The 26,157-nt window shown below is 41.5% G+C and overlaps 5 protein-coding genes across 6 annotated transcripts; 3 read left to right on the forward strand and 2 right to left on the reverse strand.

The window, feature by feature from the left end:
- Positions 1–1,357: 1,357 nt before the first annotated feature.
- aldh7a1 (aldehyde dehydrogenase 7 family, member A1) lies at positions 1,358–4,583 on the reverse strand. 2 transcript variants are annotated; one of them, XM_037469059.2, is made up of 2 exons: positions 4,499–4,583; positions 1,358–3,306 (listed from the first exon to the last, which is right to left on the reverse strand). In XM_037469059.2, the coding sequence occupies exon 2, from the start codon at positions 3,299–3,301 to the stop codon at positions 1,673–1,675; it is 1,629 nt and encodes a 542-aa protein (XP_037324956.1). In that variant the 5' UTR covers positions 3,302–3,306; positions 4,499–4,583; the 3' UTR covers positions 1,358–1,672. The 2 variants fall into 2 exon arrangements, with proteins under 2 accessions (XP_037324956.1, XP_037324955.2); XM_037469058.2 differs by having other exon boundaries at positions 1,358–3,263; positions 4,499–4,550.
- A 25-nt stretch (positions 4,584–4,608) lies between these two features.
- Positions 4,609–11,420, forward strand: actl6a (actin-like 6A). The gene is made up of 14 exons (XM_037469060.2): positions 4,609–4,802; positions 5,929–6,005; positions 6,532–6,706; positions 8,035–8,135; positions 8,264–8,361; positions 8,527–8,621; positions 8,943–9,049; positions 9,574–9,663; positions 9,776–9,837; positions 10,006–10,120; positions 10,273–10,353; positions 10,556–10,651; positions 10,792–10,878; positions 11,217–11,420. The coding sequence occupies exons 1-14, from the start codon at positions 4,778–4,780 to the stop codon at positions 11,295–11,297; spliced, it is 1,290 nt and encodes a 429-aa protein (XP_037324957.1). The 5' UTR covers positions 4,609–4,777; the 3' UTR covers positions 11,298–11,420.
- A 630-nt stretch (positions 11,421–12,050) lies between these two features.
- Positions 12,051–14,537, reverse strand: mrpl47 (mitochondrial ribosomal protein L47). Its single transcript, XM_037469061.2, has 7 exons — positions 14,369–14,537; positions 13,835–13,983; positions 13,667–13,727; positions 13,492–13,588; positions 13,204–13,334; positions 12,479–12,574; positions 12,051–12,342 (listed from the first exon to the last, which is right to left on the reverse strand). Exons 1-7 carry the CDS (start codon positions 14,500–14,502, stop codon positions 12,231–12,233), a joined length of 780 nt encoding a protein of 259 aa, XP_037324958.1. The 5' UTR covers positions 14,503–14,537; the 3' UTR covers positions 12,051–12,230.
- A 180-nt stretch (positions 14,538–14,717) lies between these two features.
- Positions 14,718–17,746, forward strand: LOC119216335 (NADH dehydrogenase [ubiquinone] 1 beta subcomplex subunit 5, mitochondrial). The gene is made up of 6 exons (XM_037469062.2): positions 14,718–14,869; positions 15,690–15,772; positions 16,310–16,376; positions 16,499–16,560; positions 16,937–17,043; positions 17,526–17,746. The coding sequence occupies exons 1-6, from the start codon at positions 14,752–14,754 to the stop codon at positions 17,644–17,646; spliced, it is 558 nt and encodes a 185-aa protein (XP_037324959.1). The 5' UTR covers positions 14,718–14,751; the 3' UTR covers positions 17,647–17,746.
- A 5,764-nt stretch (positions 17,747–23,510) lies between these two features.
- Positions 23,511–25,939, forward strand: LOC134132181 (NADH dehydrogenase [ubiquinone] 1 beta subcomplex subunit 5, mitochondrial-like). Its single transcript, XM_062563498.1, has 4 exons — positions 23,511–23,529; positions 24,925–25,025; positions 25,403–25,509; positions 25,719–25,939. Exons 1-4 carry the CDS (start codon positions 23,511–23,513, stop codon positions 25,837–25,839), a joined length of 348 nt encoding a protein of 115 aa, XP_062419482.1. The 3' UTR covers positions 25,840–25,939.
- Positions 25,940–26,157: the final 218 nt, after the last annotated feature.

A 26,157-nucleotide genomic window follows, 5' to 3' on the forward strand; every position in this document is an offset into this window, starting at 1 on the left:
AATCAACAATCAGTTTAGATCAACAAGATCTATTCACTTGGAAATTGTGCTAAACGTAGGCTACATGTACTTAATCATTTGCAAAGATGTACTGAGACATTGAGACATGTACTTAGACATTTGCAATTTAACCAAATGAATGAGAAATTCAATTCTGTATTGAGAAATTGCTAAGTTGTTTGGAGGTTTGTCCATGTTGTTTTGAGAATGTCATTTCTGTTTCAAAAAATGAGCCAAACCAATGGAGAAAAACTGTAAGTTATAGTTTGCTAGAAGAATTCCTGAATATTGAGGAATTCTTAATGATTCAGTGAGATGAACCCTGACCTAACATGCACTGGGTTGAACATCCAAGTCAAGGTCAGCAGTAGGTGACACAAGTTTCTTTGCATTGGAAAGTCTTGCTTAAAAAGACCCCACGCCATATTTTGCCAGAAAATTGAAAAAGTGCTTCCTATAAAGCATGATAAGATGCATCCACCTCCTCTTAAATGAGAATGCTAAACAATAGTCCCTTTATTCTGTGGCCATTTTGACATCCCACAATAGTTAAGTACCAGTGTAAATAACCACGTGAATGATGGCTGAATTCCATTTAGCTGCTGTAGTCTCAGCGCCCTACTACTGTGCGTGCAGGCTCAAGGTCAATCTTGAATATAACAGAGCCATTGTTGATGTTGTTACGAACGCATGTGCTTTTCTCGCTAATCGAAATAGTCACTGACAAAAAAAGGCTTCTGGAGAATGAGGGTTCTTGTGTAACTTAATCTTCATCAGAAGTGTCATGGTGCCTGCCTGGCAGATCAACGCTGTGTAGGTGCTGTACAATAGACACCTTTATGCACTAGTGCTAAGTTTTACTGTTATGAAAATAAACACAACCAATGCACACCCAGGAAAACTACACAAGAGACAATTGGTTCAAATAGAATAAACGTGTCCTTCAAATTTGCTGTCACACAAGCAGCAACGAGTAATTTAAACACTTTGTATTTGAATAACCTAATTTAGTGTTTAGTGTCAATTATACTAAAAAACACCAAGTGATAAAAATTCAGAATGTGCTGATGTTCATGAGTTACTTTCAAAGTTCATCATCTTTCTAAAGGTTTATAAAGCCATGTCCACATGTCAACATCAGGCCTTGCATTTTATGATTAATGGTGTGGGAAGCTCTGTGACTTGTTTTTAAAAATAGAAGCTCCGGCTGCAAAGTACAGTGTATTAATGTGGCGGACAAAATGTGTTTCAATAGCTACGTCTTTTCATGATGACAGCAAGATTATAAGCAGCATGTATTGAAATGTAATTCGCAATTGAGGTTTTCAACCAGACATGAATAAAGTACACTCCAATAATCCTTGCAAAATAAAAGGAGATTTATTTGTTTTTACACTGTATAAAGTATCCAGTACAGTCATCCAGCTCAAACTCTCCTTCGAAGTGCTTGCAGAAAGTGCACAAGAAAACATTGAACTTTAACACGAAACTATTTTCAAACCAGGATTAATATCTGATAGATAATACAGTAACATTTGAACCAATTTTAAATTGCTAAAAGTTGTTATAATTCAAACTGACCTTTCTTAATGCAATCATGTTTAGTACGTCATGTAATGTTTAGTATTTTGCCATTTGGACTCCGTGACAACTACAAACAACCTGAAGGGCTTCATTCAAACTTGATTCCTTGGGCCAGAGGAAGATCTTTGCTGTAGTTTATTGTGCAGGTCGAACGCCTCATGTACTGCTTCCAGGAGTCGCTGCCAGACTCTCTTCCACCGCCGGTGTGTTTCTCTCCACCAAAGGCCCCGCCGATCTCAGCGCCGCTTGTTGGAATGTTCACATTCACAATGCCGCAGTCGGATCCTTTGGGCCCGAGCCAGCGGAAAACCCGGCCCATATCTTTGGTGAAGATGCTGCTGGACAGGCCCTGCTGGACCTCGTTGTTCCAGGCAAACGCCTCCTCTTCCGTCTTGAACTTGAGGACGTACAGTATGGGGACGAAGGTTTCGGTATGGACAATGGCGGCGTCGTGAGCCAGCCCTGTGATGATGGTGGGCTCCACGTAGTTTCCGGGGCGGTCCATCACCTTTCCCCCGCAGACCACGGTGCCTCCCTGCTGCTTGGCCTGCTCAATAGCAGCCAGGTACTGATCCACAGCTTGTTTGGTGTGCAGGGGCCCGTAAAGGGTGGTGGGATCCCAGGGGTCTCCGATGCGCACTTGTTTGTAGGCCTTGGCGACCCTCTCGACCACTGCGTCGTGAAGACTCTCGTGCAGCATCAGCCTCCTGGTTGTTGTGCAGCGCTGGCCAGCGGTGCCCACGGATGCAAAGACGGCGGAGGGCACCACGAGACTCAGGTCGGCATCCTCAAACACAATGATCGCATTGTTTCCACCGAGCTCCAGCAGCTTGCGGCCGAACCTGTCCTGCACCATCATGGCCACCATCTTGCCAACATGGGTGCTGCCGGTGAAGGACACCAGATCCACCCGCTCGTCCTTCGCCATGGCCGTTCCGATATCCGCGCCACCGCACGCCATGGAGCAGATGGCTCCGGGCAGGTTGTTCCGCTCCAGCACCTCGGCCACAATCTTGGAAACTGCGACGCTGGTGAGAGGTGTGGTCGGAGCTCCTTTCCAGAGGCAGACATTGCCACAGGTCAGAGCGATGGCGTTGTTCCAGCCGTACACGGCCACGGGGAAGTTGAAGGCCGTGATGATGCCGACGAGGCCGACTGGGTTCCACTGTTCGATCAGGGCGTGGCCCGGTCGCTCTGAAGGCAGCATGGGCCCGCCGATCATTCTCGACAGGCCGACGGCATAATCGCAGACGTCGACGTATTCCTGAACCTCGCCCACTCCCTCAACATAGATTTTGCCCATTTCTAGAGACACCAGGCTCCCGAGGACGTTTATCTTCTTTCGCAGTGCATCGCCGATCTGCCTCACGATCTCTCCTCTTTTGGGCGCTGGGATATCTGCCCACATCTTCCAAGCCTCCCTCGTCTTCTGGACCGTTTCTTCATATTCCGCCATGGTTGCCTGAGTTACTCTGGCAATCGGCTCATTGTTGGCGGGGCAGTAGGACGTGATGACCTCCCCGCTGCCTCCCCAGCTCCCATTGTAGACGCCAGGGTTGTCCTCAGACAGGCCCAGCTCTTTCAGCCAGGAGTACTTGGGCTGGTTGATGAGGAGAGCGGACATGGCTGCTGACTGCTGGCAGTGGACAGATGCAGGTTTATGTCTCAAGAGAAGCCTGCTGTGCCGGGCAAAGGTCAGAGTTAGGCAGCGCTGCATGAGTGCTGGAAGTAAATCAAGTTAAATAATTAGTTTACTAATTTGAAGAACATTCACAAAATGATAGTTGACAGAGCAATCTCCCAACAACAGTCAGTCTGGAGATTCAAGTAAAAACAACACAGTATCCCCAACATGTCCATAACCTTAAAAAGATGCAATTCCAAAACAAAAATGTTCTCTTCAATACAATGCAAGTCAAACAAATGTAACTAAAGCTTTGGCTTTTTCTTTAAAACTGCTGTTTACAAGTTCCCTTTCAATTCCCTATTAATATGTAACTAACAAGTTGCTCATTAAACTGGGTTATACGCCACAGTGCTATGAGGAGCGAGGACAGTCAACAGGTGTTGACCAGAGACTGCAAACACAAAAATAGTCTCAACTCCCTCTCTATGAATGCAAGTATTTACAGAGACTACACATTATGATTAATTGATACACAATTCATCTGCAAACATTGGGTTATTTGCCATTTGTGTTTCTCATTTTATTAAACCAAAAATTAACTGGTTCCAGCTCCTGCAGGTGTGAACACCATATCTTGTTCTTAATATTCTACTATATGAAGCAGAAGCTATTTGGGGTTTGCACGCTTAGTGGCACAGCCTTGAAGAGGTCCCCCTGGCTCCATTAGTTATTTTCTGATATACGATAGACAAATAGTAAAAACCGCATGACACATCATATCAAATTACATATAACGTGACAGCAGAAAGTCAAACCTAAGTCACTCAAAGGTAAATGGACTGCTATGAAATATTCCTAGAGTTGTACGCATTTTTTTCAGAGTAGTCTTTCGAGAATAGCTTTTCTCAGACTTATCCAAAATGTGCTTGCGCAAGCAGCCCAACGTTGGACAACCACGAGGCGGTCGTAACTTTTTTATGATATTAAAATGAGAACGTTGTCACCAACCATACAACTGAATGTAAACCACAGCAATAAATTCAGGTTTGAGCCTGGGAGACTCTGGCTAATACATAACGGAAGGTCAGGTTGCTACTTCGGCAGCATGCAGCGACATGGTCGCCGAGATCAACGTCAATGCTGTTTAGCCTAAACGACAGCGACTCAAGGTCCTGCAGTTACCTCTCTAATATCCACGTGCAATTTAAAAAAACATTATCAACATTATCTGCACGTTGGCTTTGTTTAACGACCAAACGTAAATATGTTACTTAAGTTTTCACTTACGTTGATATAAAGCGCGCAGGGCCAGGGCCACGTCCACTCCTGAGCATGGAAGTACTTGGAGTCACGACAGTTGCTTATAGTTTCCGGCACAGCTGAAACGGAAGTACTGAGGCTGTGCTCCATTCTGATTGGACAGCCGCATCGACGCAGTGTGGCGCCTGCTTTGTGAGATCGATCCATGCTAACAAATTTCCTTTGTTGTGATTAACCGTTTTGCGGTTGTGGTTCTGCTGTAATCATTTTTTAATCAACAAAATTGTCGTTGAGATCATCTAGAGGATGAGTGGCGGAGTGTATGGAGGAGGTGAGTGGCATCTCGCGGAATAAAACTGCACGTTGTTCCGGACCGTAGCTTTAGCATGCTTTATTCTTAGCTAATGTTAGCTATGCTATCTGTGCTAACGTAACGTTAACGCTCTCGGGAGAAAGCTAGGCTGTGCTAACATCTTTAATTCGCACACGTTTAAAGGATGTGTGAACTTTCTGTGCGTCATCTTACTGAGTTGTGTTTGTTTATGCAGCAACTATGCAACCTCGGTACCGCCTAGCTAGCTAGCTAGCAAGGAAATGAATGAAAGTGGTTCTGCCGAAAAGCAGCGTTACGCCTCCAGTTCCTTATGAGTAACGTTATTTGAGAATGCTTGCATTTGGAGATAACTTGTTATTGTGTATAAAGAGAACGTTGTGATTATTGGAATTACTCCGCATGTTGTTTGCTCCGGTTTACACATCTAAGATAGAACTTAAGATATATTGTCCTGTAACTGAAGATCTGCTGCTGTGCGGGCTTTATTATACGATGCATGCTATCAATTGTTATGTTAACCAACCGCTAGAAAGTGCTAGTGATGAGTGGCTTTATGCATTTCATGGTAACATAATCTAAAGTAGCAGATCTGACGAGTCCAGTATGACATCACTACTGTACCTTACACCACGTAGTTTTATCGCGAATTTGATGTTTATATTTGTGCCCTACACCCAAATATAAATATTAATATATATATATTTAAATGTTAAATGTCAAAAATGGTCATCAATTAATAACGATACAGGACGAATTTCAGACAAGCTATCGTTGACTGGCTTCAGCCAACAAGTGCACAGTGTGAGGTTTTTGATATATTGACTAATTGGGAATCAGAACCATTTATTGCCAAAGTATGTTAGACAGGAATTTGACATGGCGGGTGGTGCATAGCATTGGGTAATGAGACATTGGACAAGTAAAACAATATTTAGAATATTGTTTAAAGAGCATCTTTTTACCTACTAGGTCCAATTGAGATGATGAAATAAAATATTTTAAGCCATTTCAACCCAGATTCATAGAATCTTTAAAAAATCAGGACAGTATTTTTTTGAGGAACGCGACTGTTTTCAGGTGGAGGATTTTTTGCGGTTTTTAAATCCAAATCTAATTTTTGCAGATGAGGTGGGAGCTCTGGTGTTCGACATTGGCTCATACACTGTAAGAGCTGGCTATGCAGGAGAAGACTGTCCCAAGGTAAGTGGATCGCACAAATGACCTGATTAACTATGTGTCTTTTCTTCCTTTGTGCATCTTCATCTTCCCGCCGGGTGTTTGACAATGTCAAGAAATGAGGGCTATCGCTCCAGTGAGAGGCCACATGAATTTAGTTCAGATCGTTCCAGACTGCTTACTTGGTTTTGATTCGTCAGATTTTTAGGTGGATTGTGTAAAATATCAGGGATGAACGCTATCAATATCTGTAATACTTTAAATACGACATGTGAGGGCTATCTCAATGTCACATCGTCAATGCTTACACCGTCACCCGAATAGAACAGAGCCATTTAATGTAATTAGAAACACCTAATGCTTCTCCTGCTATGACGAGTCACAGGTCACAACCAGGTGCTTTTTTTTCATGAGTCATGAGCATTGCCTCATTTTCCTTTTCTCAAAAAAATAAGACATTTTTGTGCTGCTGATTCAGATTTCAAAACCAGGGCCAGAATGTGTCTTGACCTGTGTAGCGTCCTCAATGTGTTCTTTCTTTCCGGCTCAGGCGGACTTCCCCACGGTGATAGGTGTGACCATCGACCGGGAGGATGGCAGCACGCCAATGGAGACGGATGGGGACAAGACCAAGCAGAGTGGCACCACCTACTACATTGATACCAACCAGCTACGGGTACCAAGGGAGAGCATGGAGGTCATGTCTCCGCTCAAGAATGGCATGAGTGAGTATTGAATCACGCCATGGGTTTTTTTGTCGTTTTTTCAATCCATTAAAAAAAGAACATTTTTGATCGACTGTATTCTATTAGTTTATGCCTCGTTGTTTTTTAAAATGTGTTTTGAGTGTATTTACAACCCATGTTGACATAAGTGGGCTGTGTTTAATCCTGTGACCCTTTTTTTTGTCATAGCCTGTGACGTAAACTCCAACGCTGAATATTTATAATCCTGTCTGCGTGAACATATCCATAATTAGACTCTTGTTACTCTGACAGCTGGCTTTGTAGATGAACTCTCACAGCCCTGACTGGCGAGTAGCTAACTGCTGTTCATCATGAATATTAATGAGATTATTTGAAGACGAAGGCGATTCATTATCACAAAATCTCCCCTATCGTTGGAAGGCAAACCCGTCTCTGCCTCGGCTTCACCACCGTGTCTGCTACACAGTGATCATTTTTCCATATCTTGCACGTTTTGGTAATTCAATGCCAGATGTGCCTCACATGTCCAAGCTGTCCATTTCAACTTAAATTGAGCTCTCATTTAAAAAGACACATACACATATAATGTGAAAACTAAGGGAAATGCTCATTTTAGTTTTACATAGCTCACTCTAAAGATTTTAAACAACTTTAATACACTTTTTATCTACAAAAGGCCATCTGCATAGGCCAGGTTGCAACCTGGGAAAGGTGACCGTTTGCCGTTATATGCCTATATATTCTTTTAACAATGACTAATTCTCAAATTTGCATGATAGGTACATTAATATCCTCTCAATAGCCAAGCTCTGATATCTCTAAGCCAGTGTGTTTGATTTCAGACAGCGGCTGTGAAACAAAGGCTCGAGTGCACTGACCTAGCTGATGATGCTCATCATAATCTAGTCCAGTGGAGTTTGGCTTGGAGGCTATTTAGAGACAAGTGTGACACCATTCTTAATTGCAGCAGAACAGCGTCGTGGGACCCCAGGCTCCCTCAGAGGGCTGACCTGGAACATTGGTGCCTGATGCTCAATTTCTATCTAAAAAAAGCCCTCGCCCATTGCTCTATTTTCTCCCCCACCTGGCCGCGATGACGACAGCTACGACGATGAAAATAGATACAAAATGGGATTTTTGTAGGACTGAAGCGTACAACGTGTGGTAAAAACATATCTTGAGAATATACACCAAACAAGGTGTGAAATTTGAACACCTTTTGGATAGCTCACGTTACGCTCAGATTGTTGTTTTGTCCTGTGTAATAACCGACAAAATGTTAATCTGCAATGATGTGACAGTGCTTTGATATTTGACAAACCCTTTCCGTCATTTCTCTTTTAAAGTTGAAGACTGGGACAGTTTCCAGGCCATTTTGGATCACACGTACAAGATGCACTTCAAGTCGGAACCCAGCATGCATCCAGTACTCATGTCAGAAGCGTCGGTGAGTTTGCATTTGTGCGAGCTAGAGCCGCAAGCTACCTGATCTGTTGGTTTGCTTTATCCACATATGATGGGCTGAGGTCTTTCCCCCTTCACCGTGTAACTCTGTTTTCTGTTTTGTGTCCGCAGTGGAACACACGAGCGAAACGAGAGAAACTGACTGAGCTGATGTTTGAACATTACAACATTCCTGCCTTCTTCCTCTGTAAATCTGCTGTGCTGTCTGCGTATCCTTTACTGCTTCACTCCCCCAGAAAAGCATGGTCAACAAAGCCAATATCAGCCTTTTCTATATTTTCCATTAAATGTCAGATAATGCTCTTTGAGTGCCTTTTCTCTTAAGAGAAGAATGTTGAACCGGGTTACGTTTCCTTTACTCTGGAGTCTCTAAGCTTTGCCAATGGGCGGTCCACAGGCCTGGTCCTGGACAGCGGAGCCACACACACCACAGCGATTCCAGTGCATGATGGCTACGTCCTGCAGCAAGGTATCGCCATAAATCATTCCCCACAAGTTGATGATCTACCAGCGTAATTTACTTTGTTTACATATTAACTCGTCCCGTAAGAGGAGCAATGGAAACTGTAAAATGCTTGTTATTCTTCTTTGGTGAATGTTGCCCTCTGCTGGTTCTCTGTTACAAAGCAAAAAAGAGTTGAGAGGGAAACTAAAGACAAGAGAATTCATCCAAGGCACAACGGGAGATTTATCAAGTTGAGAAAGTTTAAAACGATGTGTGTGGAGTTGCTTATACAAACACCCTCTGTTCCTTTGAGTCATGTTTAAAAAATTAATTCTCTCCGAACAGGCATCGTCAAATCGCCCCTGGCCGGAGACTTCATGAGCATGCAGTGTAGGGAGCTTTTTCAAGATTTAAGTGTTGAAATAATCCCTCCGTACATGATTGCATCAAAGGTGAGAAAACATTATTGCAGAGGATCTCACATCAGTGATTCACAGGGGAAGCAGCATATTTGGGAAATATTTTGGAGAGAAGTCAAATATATTGGAGTTTTGGTGTAACATAGTACATGCCGGGTCAAATGTTATTTAATGCACTTTTTTCGTTTTTGTTGAATGTTACAATAGCATCCATACATGGGTGTTATGAAATATTTTTCCTCCTCTTATATGAATTGACTGAAAATGTTGCTAGTGAATTTGATGATGTGGCTGTTTAAACAAGTATTAATTATAGCATTTGATGTTCTCTATGGTCTTATGTTCACTCTTGGATAGACACAGTATGCACTGACGGATGGTCTGGGCGGTTCACCTAGCGTAGCTTGATTTAATAGTGTACGGCAGCTCTAATCAGTAAGACACTGGTTCAAGTTTTTTAAATCAAATGAAAATGTTCAAATTGGATTATTGAATTTATGGGCCTACCCAGTCTTTATTATCCTTATTGTCATGAACCACAGTGTATTTCATTACAGGATGGAGTGCGAGAGGCTTCACCGGCCAGCTGGAAGAAAAAAGAGAAACTGCCTCAAGTCACCCGCTCATGGCACAACTACATGTGCAATGTAAGCAGCCAACTCCGACTCCTTTTGTTGCCCCTTTGCAGTTATGAAGGATCTGTCGTTTTGCTTGGTATGTATTTTATGTGGGCCAACTTGTCCTTCTTAATATTTGCAGTGTGTGATCCAGGACTTCCAGGCATCTGTGCTACAGGTGTCAGACTCGCCGTATGATGAACAGTAAGACAATTTTTTTTTAAATGAATCCAGCGTTAACTTAGACACCATACTTGAATTTAGACAACGTTACTGTGTATCCCAGAATCTCTTATATCTAATGGAAGATATTGAAAGACGATGAATTACCTATCTACCAGCTGTACTCAGAGGACCCTTCTGTTTCATCAGGGTTGCTGCACAGATGCCCACTGTGCACTACGAGCTGCCCAACGGATACAACTGTGACTTTGGGGCCGAGAGGCTAAAGATCCCAGAGGGGCTGTTTGACCCTTCTAATGCAAAGGTTTGTGTTACTAATGTGTAGCTACTAGCTCAATAAGTTGTCCCAAATAAGGAAAGCCCTACAATGAAAAGTTGCTTAATGCAGCCAGACGTTTTGTGTGTGTTATGGAATAGTTTTATGATTGTGTAATCTGGTGATGTTTGTTTGTTCAGGGCCTGTCTGGTAACACCATGTTGGGAGTCGGCCATGTGGTGACGACCAGCGTGGGAATGTGTGACATCGACATCCGGCCGGTAATTATCGACATGCTTTAAACATGGGTTTCACGTATTTTTCATTCCTTTGAGACATTTGGCATCTAGTACAATATAAAACAAATATGCAGAAACTCAAATGTGTAAACTTCTGGGGGATGAAGGAATTCCTCCTTTATTGTCCTCATCGTGGCTTTAAAAAAAAGAAACTGGTTTGCTGAACTGTGACTTTGGTCCTCAGGGTCTTTATGGCAGTGTGGTAGTGACTGGAGGAAACACGCTCATCCAGGGATTCACAGACCGACTTAACAGAGAACTCTCCCAGAAAACCCCACCGGTGAGTTAACGCCAGACAGTGCATGAAAGTCTGAAGAAAAAACATATCGCGACCTGAATATTGATGTGCTGACACAATGTATGTTGCCTGATCACTTGAATATATATATATCCCGTAACACGTTGGTCTGTGATTTGCAGAGCATGAGGCTGAAGCTGATAGCCAACAACACTACGGTGGAGCGCCGGTTCAGTGCCTGGATAGGAGGCTCCATCCTGGCATCGCTCGTAAGGAAGCACAGCAGTTAAAACAGAGTTCTAACAATATATCAACAGCAGTGTAAGCGTTGTGGCGTTAGTTGTCGAGGTGCAGAAAACTGTCCCTCACACTGGTGGGATTTAAATAGGTAGTTACATGGATGGACTAGTATTTAAAAGGACTTTTTGATACATTTGCATTAAAGGTTTGTTTATACTTTGTATCCTCGTTACCTGTAATTAGATGAAAGCAGTGGCAAAATGCCATAATTATCAACAATTTCTCTAGTCAGCTTTGGTTTATTCCAGCCTGTCCTACTTTTAAACCTAGATCTATTGAAGCTAAACATGTTGTCTGTGTCTACCAGGGAACCTTCCAGCAGATGTGGATCTCCAAACAGGAGTATGAGGAGGGAGGAAAGCAGTGTGTAGACAGGAAGTGCCCTTGATTTGACACCACCTTCTCCAACACTGTCTTTGCCACAAGCTCAACATCATGAGTTCACCTCTGACCCCAGACTCTGGATCAACCACCTATATTCGCTCTTGTTTTGTATGATTTGTTTGACAAACCTTTTCACTTTTTTTTTTTTTAATGTGTTGGCTGTCTGGGATGTATTGGGGAAAATAAGACAAACATCTACAGTAAACCGTCACTGATACAAGATGGTTGAGTTACATTGTTTGTCATTACGGTCAAGTCTATTGCCTTTTTCTAGAAAAGTTTTGTGGAAACCTGGTATCATCTAAAAAGAAATTCTGGAACTTGAAAGCCATTGTCTTCTCCAACTTCAGAAATTGCCCTACGGATCATTAAATATTAGTGTAGGTTCTAAATCCACAGACTAGTTTTAGTTTGCAGTGTGGAGAAATCCAATTTGCTCTGAAAGGTTTCTACTGTATACTGACAGTAACATTTGAGTCATCTAATTTAGGGGCAAATAAGTCCTTTTGTTCATAAGCCTTTACTCTAGTAAGTAAACTCAAAAGCCAGTTTTTGCCTCTCATTTGTGTCAATGCAAATAAATCTGTATTTAATTTTCCTGCTGGTATGGCTGTTAAAACTACATTTGTTTTACAATAAACAGCAAGTTTACCTTTTTGATAAGTGTTGACTTGTATTAATATTCTTGTTAAGATAATGCAGAGAACATAGGGTTTCATATTGAGCTAAAACAAACACCTACCATAACATACCAGGGTCGTGTAGTATAGTTTATTTTATGATCAAATAACTACTAAACAAATCAAATACGTTCACTCAACTTGAGACAGTTTGACCACCTTCAATGATTTTACATGCAGATTCAAATTGGGTATTCATATGAACTCCGCAGAGAACTTGTGGCTGGCTCACAGCTGTAAAATACATACTTTAGATTTTAAGATGCAGAAATATTAGAGTGAGGAAAATTCTCCTTGAGTTTGGACTGAGTTCTCCGCTCTAAACTCGATTTCCTGGCCCTCTGTCGAAGATACTTCTCTAAGCGCAGCCTGCAGGGCGAGAAAATAAGAATCAGTTATTGTTTTTTTTGTAAAAGTAGAGTTATGCACAACATAAGCGAGAGTTGAACTCTCCACACACGCCTTTTACTCTGAAAATAAACATGTCACATATGCCGTATCTTACCTTATGTGAGGTTGGACAAACTTGGGTGTGAAGAAGGACTTTCGCTTATACCGCCTGTTCATGTACCAAGGAATAGCATATTCTTTGAATCGATACCTGCAGGAAAGAAAAAAAAGTTATGACACTTTCATTTTCCTAAATACGGACCTTTACTCTAGTCAGTTAACAGACCACCTGCAGAAATCGGAACCAGCTAGGAGTAGTAATATTAGTTTTTGTTTTCAGCATTTTTCCCTGTCCTGTGGCAGCATTTCTTGGCATGTTACTGATCAGTGTAATCGTGGAACACCCATGCAAGTCCAAAAGGTTAAGAAATGGGAGCCCTAGCATAAAAAAAAAAAAAAAAAACAGACAGAACCATCTCTTTTTGGAAACATGGAAAAAATATCAACTGTCTTAAGAAAAGATAAACCCTCTTGTTTTAGGAAACATTTTCAGCTGTTTTTTTTCTTTTATTAAATACTATTCAGGTTAAACATATTCTTCCAGCCACGTCTGTGGCGAACAGTTACTTGTCAAAGGACGCAGGTCAGGTTTCCCGGAGACAAACATAAGTTGAAGCCTGACAAAATCGACGTTGGTGAAACAACACATCTAGCTACAATCCAGCTTCTGTGCAAACATAAAAACTATACAGGGAACCTTTAAAATGTGTACTGCTTTCCTCCAAGTGTATGTGTGAGTTAGTGCATGTGTGATATACCGCAAACAGAGTATGCCCTCACCAGTAGACATGTCCAAATTTGTCCCTCCTCCAGGCTCCTGGTCTGGCTTTGTCCTGTCCTGTCTGCAGCAGTCGCAGTGCACTCTCTCGCTCATTCACCACCGTCTCCAATCTGATCATTGAGCGCTGAACCTGGGAGGCAGAAGACAGCAGGATTTAACCTAACAAGTGCTACTTAATTAGAAACCCTTCCTCCCACAAAAGGCTATGCCAAAATGTATCCGTCAAAGATAATTCCCATTTCAACGTTTACGGGAAGATGTGATGGTCACGTGAGCGTCATACCGACCTTCCTCATTCTCTCTGGACTCGGCATCGGAACCCGTTGCCGCTTCGCTTCCTGCTCAAGTGTGAGCAGCAAGTTCTTTTCTTTTAACAGCACGTACCTGAGAACAACAGTGCAAAACACAGCTGATAAATGCTGCATCACCGCTCAGCACCAGCGTGCGCTGCACACTGCTTACCAGAGTTTGTGTAAATCTTCATTGCTCTTTGTTCTCAGTTGCTTGGCCGTCCACGGTGCACCTGTTAAGAAGTTCAAACAATTTTATGTTATTGAAACTACAGGCAGACTGTGCAGCCGTGCAGGAGGAGGGCTGACCCCCTCAAAAATACGGCCAGAAGTGTTTTACCTGACTTCACGGTGGGCTCTCCCCAGTTGTCGGGGAGGTCAAAGAACTCGTCCAGCCCTCTCCTGCAGATGGTTGTGTGCAGAGCTCGACACTGACCCACAGAGCTGCTCGGACTGTGCCATGACAGGGCAGCAAGAGGAGACGTTTCCCTGGTGGGCAAAACATATATTCGCATAAGACTTAAACCTTATTTTAGAATCGGTACAGTATTGTGGTAGGATTGTAACTGCTGGTTGGAATTAATCAGTGAGCACCCTAGGCTCTTGTTTTACACACTAATCATGACCTGAAATTTAAACACCGCTAAATGTTTAAAAACATGACTCTGAACATCAATGTTACTATCAGAGAATTAACCGAACGAACGGATGAATGGATGGAGGGAGGTAGCACCAAACATTAAAGACTTCATTTATTGAAACTTATTTATGGTTATAATTTTAGAGAATCCAGACAAAACGTCATTGAGCAGCAGAATCACACGCTGACTTTAGATTTCATGTTTTACTCACTGCAGCAGCGACTTATCGTTACCTGAACAGACGAGGCGCGAATTTGGTGAGAGCAGAAGAACACTTCTGGGTATTCACGGCTGAGGATATCCTAAAGACATTTTGAAACTGCTTGCAAAGAGTCAAAACGCGTCCCACTGGTGAGGACGTCGCCATCTTTAACGTTGTCCTTCCAACATTACCCAGAATGCATTTCTCTACAGCTATTTTTTTTAATTTATGTTTTTTTCTTTTCAGCTATTAACATAACGTTATATTTATGTAATGAATTCTATATAATATATATGCACATTAATCCAATTAAAATACAAAATACGTACCTGTCTTATTTAAAGTTGTCGGTTTCCGCTTCACTCTCATCAACGAATCAGAGCCCGTGTTATTGAACTGCCACCCTTTGTGAAGATGGTGGGCATGAGCGTCCTCAGGTCTGCTGCCTCTTTGGCAGCCAGACTGAGTCCTCTGAAATCTGGTAATAATGTGGCAAATTTACTCACTCGAACCATCCCGCGGACAGATAAAGGTAAGAGACACCGCAGATTTGTACAGAGTCGGAAGTGCACCCTAAATGCGGCCGTCTCTTCTTGTGACCTTGTGCCGAGGATTGTTAGCATGCTAATGTTAGCTAGCCGGTAACTTTATACAAATACACAACGTTAGTTTGGTCGTGACGCTACTTTAGGAATTATGGGTAGCTGCTCACTCTTATTTGTCAGCAGAAACAATTAAAAGCAATCAAACTGCTTGGATGATTAGAGCACTGCAATGGTTCTTTCACAGCGTATAGTTATACGAGTGAATGTTATTTATAATTATATATCTTACAAAATATTGGGGTTCATAGTTTTTCTGTAATCCCCTAACGTCTAACTTCATAAATGTTTTTTTTATTTTTTAGTTGACAGCAATAATGTATTTACACTGTAACAATATACAACTGAACTCACTTAGTGGGATACACATTTTACGTTTAAAAAAACATAGTAATTCTAAATATTTTTTTAAATGTCTTATTTTGTTGCATGTCATTTAGCTGAAGCTTTTATCCAAAGCGACTTACAATAAGTGCATTTCAGCCATAAGGATACAAACTCAGTAAAACAACAAAGTTTAATTTCATCATTTTCGACTATGCCCACCCTTTGATTTATTGAGAAGAATGTGCATTTCAGTAGTGAGCAGTGATTGTTTAGTTAATTTAGCTACTACAACCTTATAAGTTCATAACATTATCACAAGGGCCAAAATGTGAGTTAGTAGTGAGGTCATGCTATAAGACCAGACTACGTCAATAAAGCATATACCTTTTCATTATTAAATACACAACCCTGCATGTCTTGCAGTGGCTGTTCGTTGGGGTCATGGAAAGAAAATGTTTCTCATCCAACCCACTGCGTTCTATGACCAGAGGTTTCTGCGCTTATTGGTGAGTACTGAAACACTGCGCTGTTCGTGTCCTGCGATCATGATGGATTTATTGTTTTGCGTTGGCCTCAGTTGTTGTGGCTGCAGTAGATTATTATATGAATGCCAGTAGAAGTCTGTTGATAACATTCTGACTCTTTAACCGTTTTGACAATAATACTTAAAGCCACTGATGTTACCTACACTATTTAAAGTTGTATTCTGAAATGTATTCGCATCACAGCTGAAAACTCGTGTTATATTTCATGAATAATGATTCCCCGCATCCAAAATGGTGTGTATTTAAGCATTAGAATAAGCTTCTACCCTGGTTTCTTGATTAAATGGAGCCATTAGGCAGCCATGCAAGCATCAAATCAGAGTGGACAAAGTTGAACAAGACATATAATGGAATAATAGACATGCATACTGTTAAGTACCGTAGCAGCCGAGCAACATTTACTTCTGACATGTTGGCTCGGTAAGTCTTGATCAACCCTCACGCAGAATGACACTTCTCAGTGTTTCATTTGGTCTTTTTTTTTTCCTTTCCTCGCAGCGATATTACGCCCTGCTTACCGGCATACCCGTGGCCATCATAGTCACCACCGTCAACATCTTTGTCGGTAAGTGAAGATGTGCGTTTGTGGATCTCAGTGGATAGTATTTGCTAATTTAACGATGTTATTTGAGTCATAGAAAGTTGTGTAATACTCTGAATTAACTTTTTTGTGCTTGTGTTGTGAAGGCGAAGCAGAGCTAGTTGAAACTCCTGAAGACTATGAACCTGAGTACTGGGAGTACTACAAGGTACTTGTGTTGCGTATTCTCTTATTTGTCCTCTCGGGAGATTTTTGTTTTGTTTTGAAACCTAGTTTCTGACAGTATGGTCTCAATCATTCTTTGAGTTTTGGAATTAGCATCAATATGTATATACCATTTCAGCCATGCCATAATGAAGCCGTTGTGTTTGACCATACATTTTATAAGTGCAGAGTTCTAAATTTAAATATATTTTGTGCAGTTGTTCTTTCAAGCAAATTTTTTAGAAATGCAAAAGGCAAAAATCAAATAAAGTCACAATTTTGTATTCACCTACTTGATTAGTTTGACTGAGAAAAAAAAATCTGTGATTGTTTATTTCAAGCAAATACATTTGAATAAAAAAATGTCCCTGTCATGACAGCACCCCATCACCAGGTGGATTACACGGACCTTCTATGATTCACCAGTGAAGGATTATGAAAAGATGATGGCTGCAATCCAAATAGAGAAAGAAAAGGCAGACATGAGGTGGGTTTTAGTACCAGCGTGTTATGTCACCAAAATATTGTCCTGTATGAAGGCCAGAACATTGTTGTAATGCACGAGTATAAAGACCTTAGCAGTGCAGTGCGGGATATGCAGCTGAAGGCATGCACAGGTAAATTCTGGCCTCAATACAAGGACCGAGAGCAACTTCATTCTCTGCTCAGGTGCTTTAGGGTTACACAGCAAGTAGTTATTTGCTGCTTTATTACCGCGCTGAATATCAAATTAAATCCCATTGAAACGTCTACAGATTTAAGATTTCATTCTTCTGTGAATCTGTTAGTTGAATCACATGAGGATATTAAAGAGAATCAATGTACAGGCAAAAAAGGTCTAGTTTTTCTGAAGGAAGAGGAAACTATTTTTCACTTTTTCTTTTTTTTTTCAAAGAGGGAAAGGTGTGTTTTAGTAATGTATTTTTGAAACACAATTTCATTGATTTGCTGCCTGTTTGTTGTCAACAGACTGACTCAGCTGGAGGTGCGTCGGCAGATGAGGACAAAGGGAGACGGCCCCTGGTTCCACGTGGAGACTCTCAACAAGGAGCTGATCGACAACAGCCCCAAGTCATCACCTGACCATTAATCCAGACGCGTATGCTGTCGGTGCATCAAGCCGATCAATCTCACTGTTTGTACATTTTTTCCTTTCCTGCGTAAATAAAGTATCTATATGGACTACAATATTTTGACTTGCCAGTGTCTTTTATCCGCTTCATGCTGCAAAAACGTATTTACCATGAAATTGTTACAACTATTTAAATCTTTGTGGGTCAGATTATTAGGGTCCTCGCTATGACTAGTTGTAGAGGAACCTATTGTATTTCAAGGAATTCTTATTCTTTCCCTAAGGAATTTTCCTTTTTTGAGGCCTATATCATAATAAATAGAGACTCACTAGGCCAGGTTCCCCCCCTTGTGAACTTCACAAGTGGTGAGGCTTAATTTGTCAAGATGTATAACTTCCAAATGACTTGGCCTGCCTACACCAAAATTGTAAAATGTAAGGATTGAACCCTCTAAACACACTGTGAATTTATCATAATATTTGAATAGGGGGCGATGCAATTAATCGTGGACAATATGCCTTTTTGGCCTATTTTTCTGATTTCTTAGTTGTAAAAGACCAAACTCCTATTAAGTACGATTCTTTTCAAATCCACGCAGTGTGATCTTGAGACATTGGGGCTCTAAAAACTGTAGGACAACCACACACAATCATCCTGATTACTAAGGTTGGGTTTGAATAAACAAGATTGTTTGAGTGAAAAACCGAGATGATTTCAATTATCAGGTTAATTTAAACTTGAATTCAACAGAGCAAACCTCAGCCTTCCCAAATACAGTCAGCATATCAAGTGCACCCCCAGAGACTGGACACTGCTACACTGTAATTAAGTGCTGTTGTGGTTTTTGTAGCCGTCCCAAACGGCCATAGCCACCGTGTAAGAAACTTCTCAGGATGCAGTTGTTGCTTCCTTTGGCATATTTGCGGCCTGCGTAGCTGGCACCTAGAGTACCGTTAGGGCCTGCCTGGTATGCATAGCATCAGGAGGATATGTCCACTTCTCACTCAGAAAGCAGCGAAGGTTCTGGTGCAGGTTCTGTTGCAGGTAAAACTGATAAATGCAACGTTTCTTGAGTTTTCTGATCAGAGAGATTGACAGATGTTTGTCAGAAGAAGTGCTGAATCTCAACGAGCACCGACTCTCTTGAGAGAGCCAATCAGAGCTGATCAGCAACACCTGTGACACCTGGAGACGGGTATATTTACCTGCAACGTGACTCAGGTTGTATTTTCTGTTGGTGACTGAAGCAATGGGAGCTTTTTGGGCCTTGCTGGTTTCGGTGCTGATTGCCTGGTTCACCAAAGGTAATTCCAAAAGTTCTGTTAAAAGCTTCTATTAAATGTAGGGGTGCTGAAGTAACATTTGATCAAAAGCAACTGCTCTGTCTGTAGGCTCTGGTTTGCCGGTTGGTGGCAAGAATGAAACGAGTGGTAATGGGCCGCAATTGATAAGCAGAGGTAAGAATATTGGTGACCTCATATTTCAGGAGCTTCTTCTTGAAACTTGCTTTTATTTCTTACTATGTTTCATGTGTGTAATTTTTTTTGTCAGGCTCTTTTTCCTACATCAACAGTGACGTAGGCCGCAATGGTGCCAACGGAAGCAACATCCTGGAAAGTTTATTGTACGGTGGCTATGGCAGTTCGGACGGCTTTGCAGACCACAACGGCACTGTTGGCAGAGTTGATGACCACGCGGCCCATAACGGTACTCTGGTTGCCAGCAACGGAGGCAACAAAGGTGCCACAGGAAGCGGCGACGGCATCCTGAGGAGTTACCCATACGCTGCGTTTGGGCGTTCGGGCGGCTTTGCAGACCACAACGGCACTGTGGCCGCTGACCACGTGGCCCATAACGGTACTCTGGTTGCCAGCAACAAAGGTGCCACGGGAAGCGGCGACGGCATCCTGGATAATTACTTGAATGGAAGCTACGACCGCTTTGGCGGCTTTGGCGGCTTTCGTTCACGTCCCGAGGAACAAAAGGCAGGCCTCAACGGCACTTTGATGCCAACGACTACACTGGCGGTGGCGGCGGCAGTCTGATCGTGTCACTGCCGGAATGACGGCCCACCAACGAGTGCATCATCGGTTCAAGTTTACGTGCTATCGTTTATCTTGTAACTTAACTGCTTACTGCCTGTATTTAAATAAATAAATTAAATAACTGACTGTAGAAATGTTACTTTAGAGAATACCAAAAACTCTTTCAAAAGGTTTATATCAGCCTTTAAGAACCCACGACACGCTTGGGGTCCTCGTTCAGACGTAGTCGTAGAACAACCCATTTTATTTCAAGGAATTAAATCTAAGGAATTTTCCCTTTTTGAGGCCTTCATCATATTTTAAAGGTTATATTTGGCATGCATATCAGGATTGTTTAAATTCTTCGGGTCTTGCATTTGGGTATAAAATATCTATAGCGCCCCCATTTGTACCACACTAGGCCGGTTTTCTCCCCTGATGCCTTATTGACTTGCAATTTGGCACATGTGTTTTCAACATGCTTTACAAAAGTCAGTATGCAAAAGCGTCCAACTAGATTTCCAGCCATTTTGAATTATGTGAAAAACACGTGTTTACCCTAAGCGCTATCTGCAATTGTCAAGTTTTCTGTGGATAATTATTGGTTCCTTGCCCACCCCCCCACTTTCTGAATAGATATTGTGTTGATAAAAAGCAAAGTTGTTAAATCTGGCATGGATATCTGGACTGTTAAATTGGTTAATTTTTGGGTATGAAGAAATGTGTCTATAGCTCCCTCTAGAAATTTAAAAAAGATCACACTAGGCCAGATCCCTCCCCCCCCCCCCTGAAATTAACCATAAATTTAGCTAATTTATGGTATTTTGAGGCTTTAATTTTGGAATGGTAGATCAGAATGTCCTGGTTACAGTGAGGAAAAGTATTTGAACAATCAAGGGTCACTCGTTTGACAGGTTTTTGTGTGAAAAAAAGACTGTCTACTCGCACTGTACTTGATTAGTGACAAAAGCCAGTTGCAGCAATCACCTTGGCAACCAGCGACACATGTATGCTGTTATTGTCTCTCTCTCTCTCCCTCACACAGGTGTTTGATATTAGCTAGTTAGTGCAGTTTAACACATTCGTTATGTAATATTAAATCCATTGCACGTATCTCTTTCCTCTCTTATAAACCAATTCAAATGGGATTGTGTGCCGAACACAAGGATTCTGTCTCCACTTACACTCCACTTAAAATACCACAGATTAAATTATTTTTATTTGAAGATCAAAATAAAGCTCAGACAAAATATTTTTTGTTCCAATACATAATGCTCTTACTAATTCTGAAACTAATATTACCATTGCTAATATTACTAGTATTTCTACAAGCACTTCAGTACTAAAACTACATCTAATACCAACACCACTTGTCAGGCCGGGACCCAAAACAGGACTTAAACACTGAGGTGTCAGTGGGCTTGTTTTATTGTGCGAAACAAAAGGGGTTCTCGATGGAGGGGGGGATTCTTTTCAAATCAACGCAGTGTGATCTTGAGACATTGGGGCTCTAAAAACTGTAGGACAGCCACACACAATTATCCTGATTACTAAAGGTTGGGTTTGAATAAACAAGATTGTTTGAGTGAAAAACCGAGATGATTTCAATTATCAGGTTAATTTAAACTTTAATTCAACAGAGCAAACCTCAGCAAATAACTGCCCAAATACAGTCAGCATATCAAGTACACCCCCAGAGACTGGACACTGCTACACTGTAATTAAGGATGCATATATTACTCTTCCCCTGTGTGGTCGTTGCTGCCCACAGTGCCGCTGTGGCCCGCGTAGTTACCGGCGCCGACAGTGCTGTTGTGGTTTTCGTAGCCGTCCCAAACGGCCATAGCCACCGTGTAAGAAACTTCTCAGGATGCAGTTGTTGCTTCCTTTGGCATATTTGTGGCCTGCGTAGCTGGCGCCTAGAGTACCGTTAGGGCCTGCCTGGTATGCATAGCATCAGGAGGATATGTCCACTTCTCACTCAGAAAGCAGCGAAGGTTCTGGTGCAGGTTCTGTTGCAGGTTTTTTTGGTAGGGCCAGCCAGTCAGTGCAAAAGAAAATGGTATCAAACACGCATTATTACTTTGCAATTAAATTAGTATTTATAAAAGTGGTAATTTAAGGCCTATCATGGGACGGTATATGTAAAACATTCCTCCGTTTCCCCATTTCTTGAGCTTTAAGTCATAAAACTGATAAATGCAACGTTTTTTGAGTTTTCTGATCAGAGAGATTGACAGATGTTTGTCAGAAGAAGTGCTGAATCTCAACGAGCACCGACTCTCTTGAGAGAGAGCCAATCAGAGCTGATCAGCAACACCTGTGACACCTGGAGACGGGTATATTTACCTGCAACGTGACTCAGGTTGTATTTTCTGTTGGTGACTGAAGAAATGGGAGCTTTTTGGGCCGTGCTGGTTTCTGTGCTGATTGCCTGGTTTACCAAAGGTAATTCCAAAAGCTCTGTTAAAAGCTTCTATTAAATGTAGGGGTGCTGAAGTAACATTTGATTAAAAGCAACTGCTCTGTCTGTAGGCTCTGGTTTGCCGGTTGGTGGCAAGAATGAAACGAGTGGTAATGGGCCGCAATTGATAAGCAGAGGTAAGAATATTGGTGACCTCATATTTCAGGAGCTTCTTCTTGAAACTTGCTTTTATTTCTTACTATGTTTCATGTGTGTAATTTTTTTTGTCAGGCTCTTTTTCCTACATCAACAGTGACGTAGGCCGCAATGGTGCCAACGGAAGCAACATCCTGGAAAGTTTATTGTACGGTGGCTATGGGCGTTCGGACGGCTTTGCAGACCACAACGGCACTGTTGGCAGAGTTGATGACCACGCGGCCCATAACGGTACTCTGGTTGCCAGCAACAAAGGTGCCACGGGTAGCGGCGACGGCATCCTGGATAATTACTTGAATGGAAGCTACGACCGCTTCGGCGGCTATGGCGGCTTTCGTTCACGTCCCGAGGAACTAAAGGCAGACCTCAACGGCACTTTGACGCCAACGACTACACTGGCGGTGGCGGCAGTCTGATCGTGTCACTGCTGGAATGACTGCCCACCAACGAGTGCATCATCGGTTCAAGTTTACGTGCTATCGTTTATCTTGTAACTTAACTGTTTACTGCCTGTATTTAAATAAATAAATAAAATAAAATAAATAACTGACTGTAGAAATGTTACTTTAGAGAATACCAAAAACTCTTTCAAAAGGTTTATATTAGCCTTTAAGAACCCACGACACGCTTGGGGTCCTCGTTCACAGACTAGTCGTAGAACAACTCATTTTATTTCAAGGAATTCTCTTTATGGAATTTTCCCCTTTTTGAGGCCTTCATCACATTCATAAGGTTATATTTGGCATTATCAGGATTGTTAAAATTTGATATTCTTGCATTTGGGTTTAAAATGTCTATAGCGCCCCCTTTTGTTTTCTCCCCCGACGCCTGATTGACTTGAAATTTGGCTCACATGTGCTTATCGACATGCTTTACAAAAGTCAGTATGCAAAAGCATCCAACTAGATTTTCAGCCATTTTGAATTATGTGAAAAACACGTGTTTACCCTAAGCGCTATCTGCAATTGTCATGAAGTTTTCTGTGGATAATTATTGGTTCCATTTTTGGGTATGAAGAAATGTCTCTATTGCGCCCTTTAGAAATTTAAAAAAGACCACACTAGGCCACACTAAGCCAGAGGCTTTAATTTTAGAATGGTAGATCAGAATGTTCTGGTTACAGTGAGGAAAATAAATATTTGAACAATCAAGGGTCACTGTCATGGTCACTTTGAAAAAAAGACTGTCTACTCGCACTGTACTTTATTAGTGACAAAAGCCAGTTGCAGCAATCACCATGGCAACCAGCGACACATGTATGCTGTTATTGTCTCTCCCTCACACAGGTGTCTGATATCAGCTAGTTAGTGCAGTTTGACACATTCGTTATGTAATATTAAATCCATTGCACGTATCTCTTTCCTGTCTTATAAACCAATTCAAATGGGATTATGTGCCGAACACAAGGATTCTGTCTCCACTTACACTCCACTTAAAATACCACAGATTAAATGTATTTTATTTGAAGATCAAAATAAAGCTCAGACAAAATATTTTTTGTTGCAATACATAATGCTCTTACTGATACTGAAACTAATATTACCAATGCCAATATTACTAGTATTTCTACTAGCACTTCAGTACTCAAACTACATTTAATACCAACACCACTTGTCATGTCGGGACCCAAAACAGGACTCAAACGCAGAGGTGTTGTGGGGCAAGTGGTGTGAAACAAGAGGGGAGTTAGACTTTCAAAATAAAGCAGGAAATGACAAGCCATTAACCCAAGACTGTGAGACAACCTCACCGCGGTGTGACACCACTACTATTTCGCCGCAGCCACGCTAACAAAATGTTTTAATTTGCGAGCTTTCATCGCCACAACGCGACCAGCCGTCGCCCCCTCTTGTCGTTTTATTTTTCATGTTTTTTTTTTTTTTAGAAGATTGCGCATTTCAGGAGTGAGCAGTGATTGTTCAGTTAAATTAGCTTCTACAACCTAATAAGTTCATAACATTATCACAAAATGTGAGTTAGTAGTGAGGTCATGCTATAAGACCAGACTACGTCAATAAAGCATATACCTTTTCATTATTAAATACACAACCCTGCATGTCTTGCAGTTGCTGTTCGTTGGGGTCATGGAAAGAAAATGTTTCTCATCCAACCCACTGCGTTCTATGACCAGAGGTTTCTGCGCTTATTGGTGAGTACTGAAACACTGCGCTGTTTGTGTCCTGCGATCATGATGGATTTATTGTTTTGCGTTGGCCTCAGTTGTTGTGGCTGCAGTAGATTATTATATGAATACCAGTAGAAGTCTGTTGATAACTTTCTGACTCTTTAACCGTTTTGACAATAATACTTAAAGCCACTGATGTTACCTACACTATTTAAAGTTGTATTCTGAAATGTATTTGCATCACAGCTGAAAACTCGTGTCATATTTATATTTCATGAATAATGATTACCCGCATCCTAAATGGTGTGTATTTAAGCATTAGAATAAGCTTCTACTCTGGTTTCTTAATTAAATGGAGCCATTAGGCAGCCATGCAAGCATCAAATCAGAGTGGACAAAGACAAGACATATAATGGAATAATAGACATGCATACTGTTAAGTACCGTAGCAGCCGAGCAGCGTTTACTTTTGACATGTTGACTCGGTAAGTCTTGATCAACCCTCACACAGAATGACACTTCTCAGTGTTTCATTTGGTCTTTTTTTTTTCCTTGTGTTGTGAAGGCGAAGCAGAGCTAGTTGAAACTCCTGAAGACTATGAACCTGAGTACTGGGAGTACTACAAGGTACTTGTTTTGCGTAATCTCTTATTTGTCCTCTCTGGAGATTTTTGTTGTCGCTCATCTGAAACCTAGTTTCTGACCGTATGGTCTCAACCATTCTTTGAGTTTTGGAATTAGCATCAATATGTTCTATATGGCATTTCAGCCATGCCATAATGAAGCCGTTGTGTTTGATCATACATTTTATAAGTGCAGAGTTCTAAATTTAAATATATTTTGTGCAGTTGTTCTTTCAAGCAAATTTTTTAGAAATGCAAAAGGCTAAAATCAAAGTCACAATTTTTATTCACCTATTTGATTAGTTTGACTGAGAAAAAAAAAATGTGATTGTTTATTTCAAGCAAAGACATTTGAATAAAAAAATGTCCCTGTCATGACAGCACCCCATCACCAGGTGGATTACACGGACCTTCTATGATTCACCAGTGAAGGATTATGAAAAGATGATGGCTGCAATCCAAATAGAGAAAGAAAAGGCAGACATGAGGTGGGTTTTAGTACCAGCGTGTTATGTCACCAAAATATTGTCCTGTATGAAGGCCAGAACATTGTTGTAATGCACGGGTATAAAGACCTTAGCAGTGAAGGAAGAGGAAACTATTTTTTTTTTTTTTTTTCAAAGAGGGAAAGGTGTGTTTTAGTAATGTATTTTTGAAACACAATTTCATTGATTTGCTGCCTGTTTGTTGTCAACAGACTGACTCAGCTGGAGGTGCGTCGGCAGATGAGGACAAAGGGAGACGGCCCCTGGTTCCACGTGGAGACTCTCAACAAGGAGCTGATCGACAACAGCCCCAAGTCATCACCTGACCATTAATCCAGACGCGTATGCTGTCGGTGCATCAAGCCGATCAATCTCACTGTTTGTACATTTTTTCCTTTCCTGCGTAAATAAAGTATCTATATGGACTACAATATTTTGACTTGCCAGTGTCTTTTATCCGCTTCATGCTGCAAAAACGTATTTACCATGAAATTGTTACAACTATTTAAATCTTTATGGGTGAGATTAGTAGGGTCCTCGCTATGACTAGTCGTAGAGGAACCTATTCTTGTTCTTATTTTTTTCTCTAAGGAATTTTCCTTTTTTGGGGCCTTTATCATAATTTAAAAAAAAGAGACCCACTAGGCCAGG

Source organism: Pungitius pungitius, chromosome 7 (assembly GCF_949316345.1).
Source record: "Pungitius pungitius chromosome 7, fPunPun2.1, whole genome shotgun sequence".
Taxonomy (NCBI): Eukaryota; Metazoa; Chordata; class Actinopteri; order Perciformes; family Gasterosteidae; genus Pungitius; species Pungitius pungitius.

Excerpts from the sequence above, each read along its gene's own strand:
- mrpl47 (XM_037469061.2), bottom strand. The coding sequence starts at position 14,502 with ATGGCGACGTCCTCACCAGTGGGACGCGTTTTGACTCTTTGCAAGCAG. Across the intron at positions 13,589-13,666 it reads GAAGATTTACACAAACTCTG|GTACGTGCTGTTAAAAGAAA; the intron begins GTAAGCAGTGTG and ends TGTTGTTCTCAG. Across the intron at positions 12,575-13,203 it reads AAATTTGGACATGTCTACTG|GTATCGATTCAAAGAATATG; the intron begins GTGAGGGCATAC and ends TCTTTCCTGCAG.
- LOC119216335 (XM_037469062.2), top strand. The coding sequence starts at position 14,752 with ATGGTGGGCATGAGCGTCCTCAGGTCTGCTGCCTCTTTGGCAGCCAGA. Across the intron at positions 16,561-16,936 it reads AGTACTGGGAGTACTACAAG|CACCCCATCACCAGGTGGAT; the intron begins GTACTTGTGTTG and ends CTGTCATGACAG. Across the intron at positions 17,044-17,525 it reads AAAGAAAAGGCAGACATGAG|ACTGACTCAGCTGGAGGTGC; the intron begins GTGGGTTTTAGT and ends TGTTGTCAACAG.
- actl6a (XM_037469060.2), top strand. The coding sequence starts at position 4,778 with ATGAGTGGCGGAGTGTATGGAGGAG. Across the intron at positions 10,354-10,555 it reads GTGACATCGACATCCGGCCG|GGTCTTTATGGCAGTGTGGT; the intron begins GTAATTATCGAC and ends TTTGGTCCTCAG. Across the intron at positions 10,879-11,216 it reads GCTCCATCCTGGCATCGCTC|GGAACCTTCCAGCAGATGTG; the intron begins GTAAGGAAGCAC and ends TGTGTCTACCAG.
- LOC134132181 (XM_062563498.1), top strand. Across the intron at positions 25,026-25,402 it reads AGTACTGGGAGTACTACAAG|CACCCCATCACCAGGTGGAT; the intron begins GTACTTGTTTTG and ends CTGTCATGACAG. Across the intron at positions 25,510-25,718 it reads AAAGAAAAGGCAGACATGAG|ACTGACTCAGCTGGAGGTGC; the intron begins GTGGGTTTTAGT and ends TGTTGTCAACAG.
- aldh7a1 (XM_037469058.2), bottom strand. The coding sequence starts at position 4,545 with ATGCTCAGGAGTGGACGTGGCCCTGGCCCTGCGCGCTTTATATCAAC. Across the intron at positions 3,264-4,498 it reads CCTGCGCGCTTTATATCAAC|CAGGCTTCTCTTGAGACATA; the intron begins GTAAGTGAAAAC and ends TGCCCGGCACAG.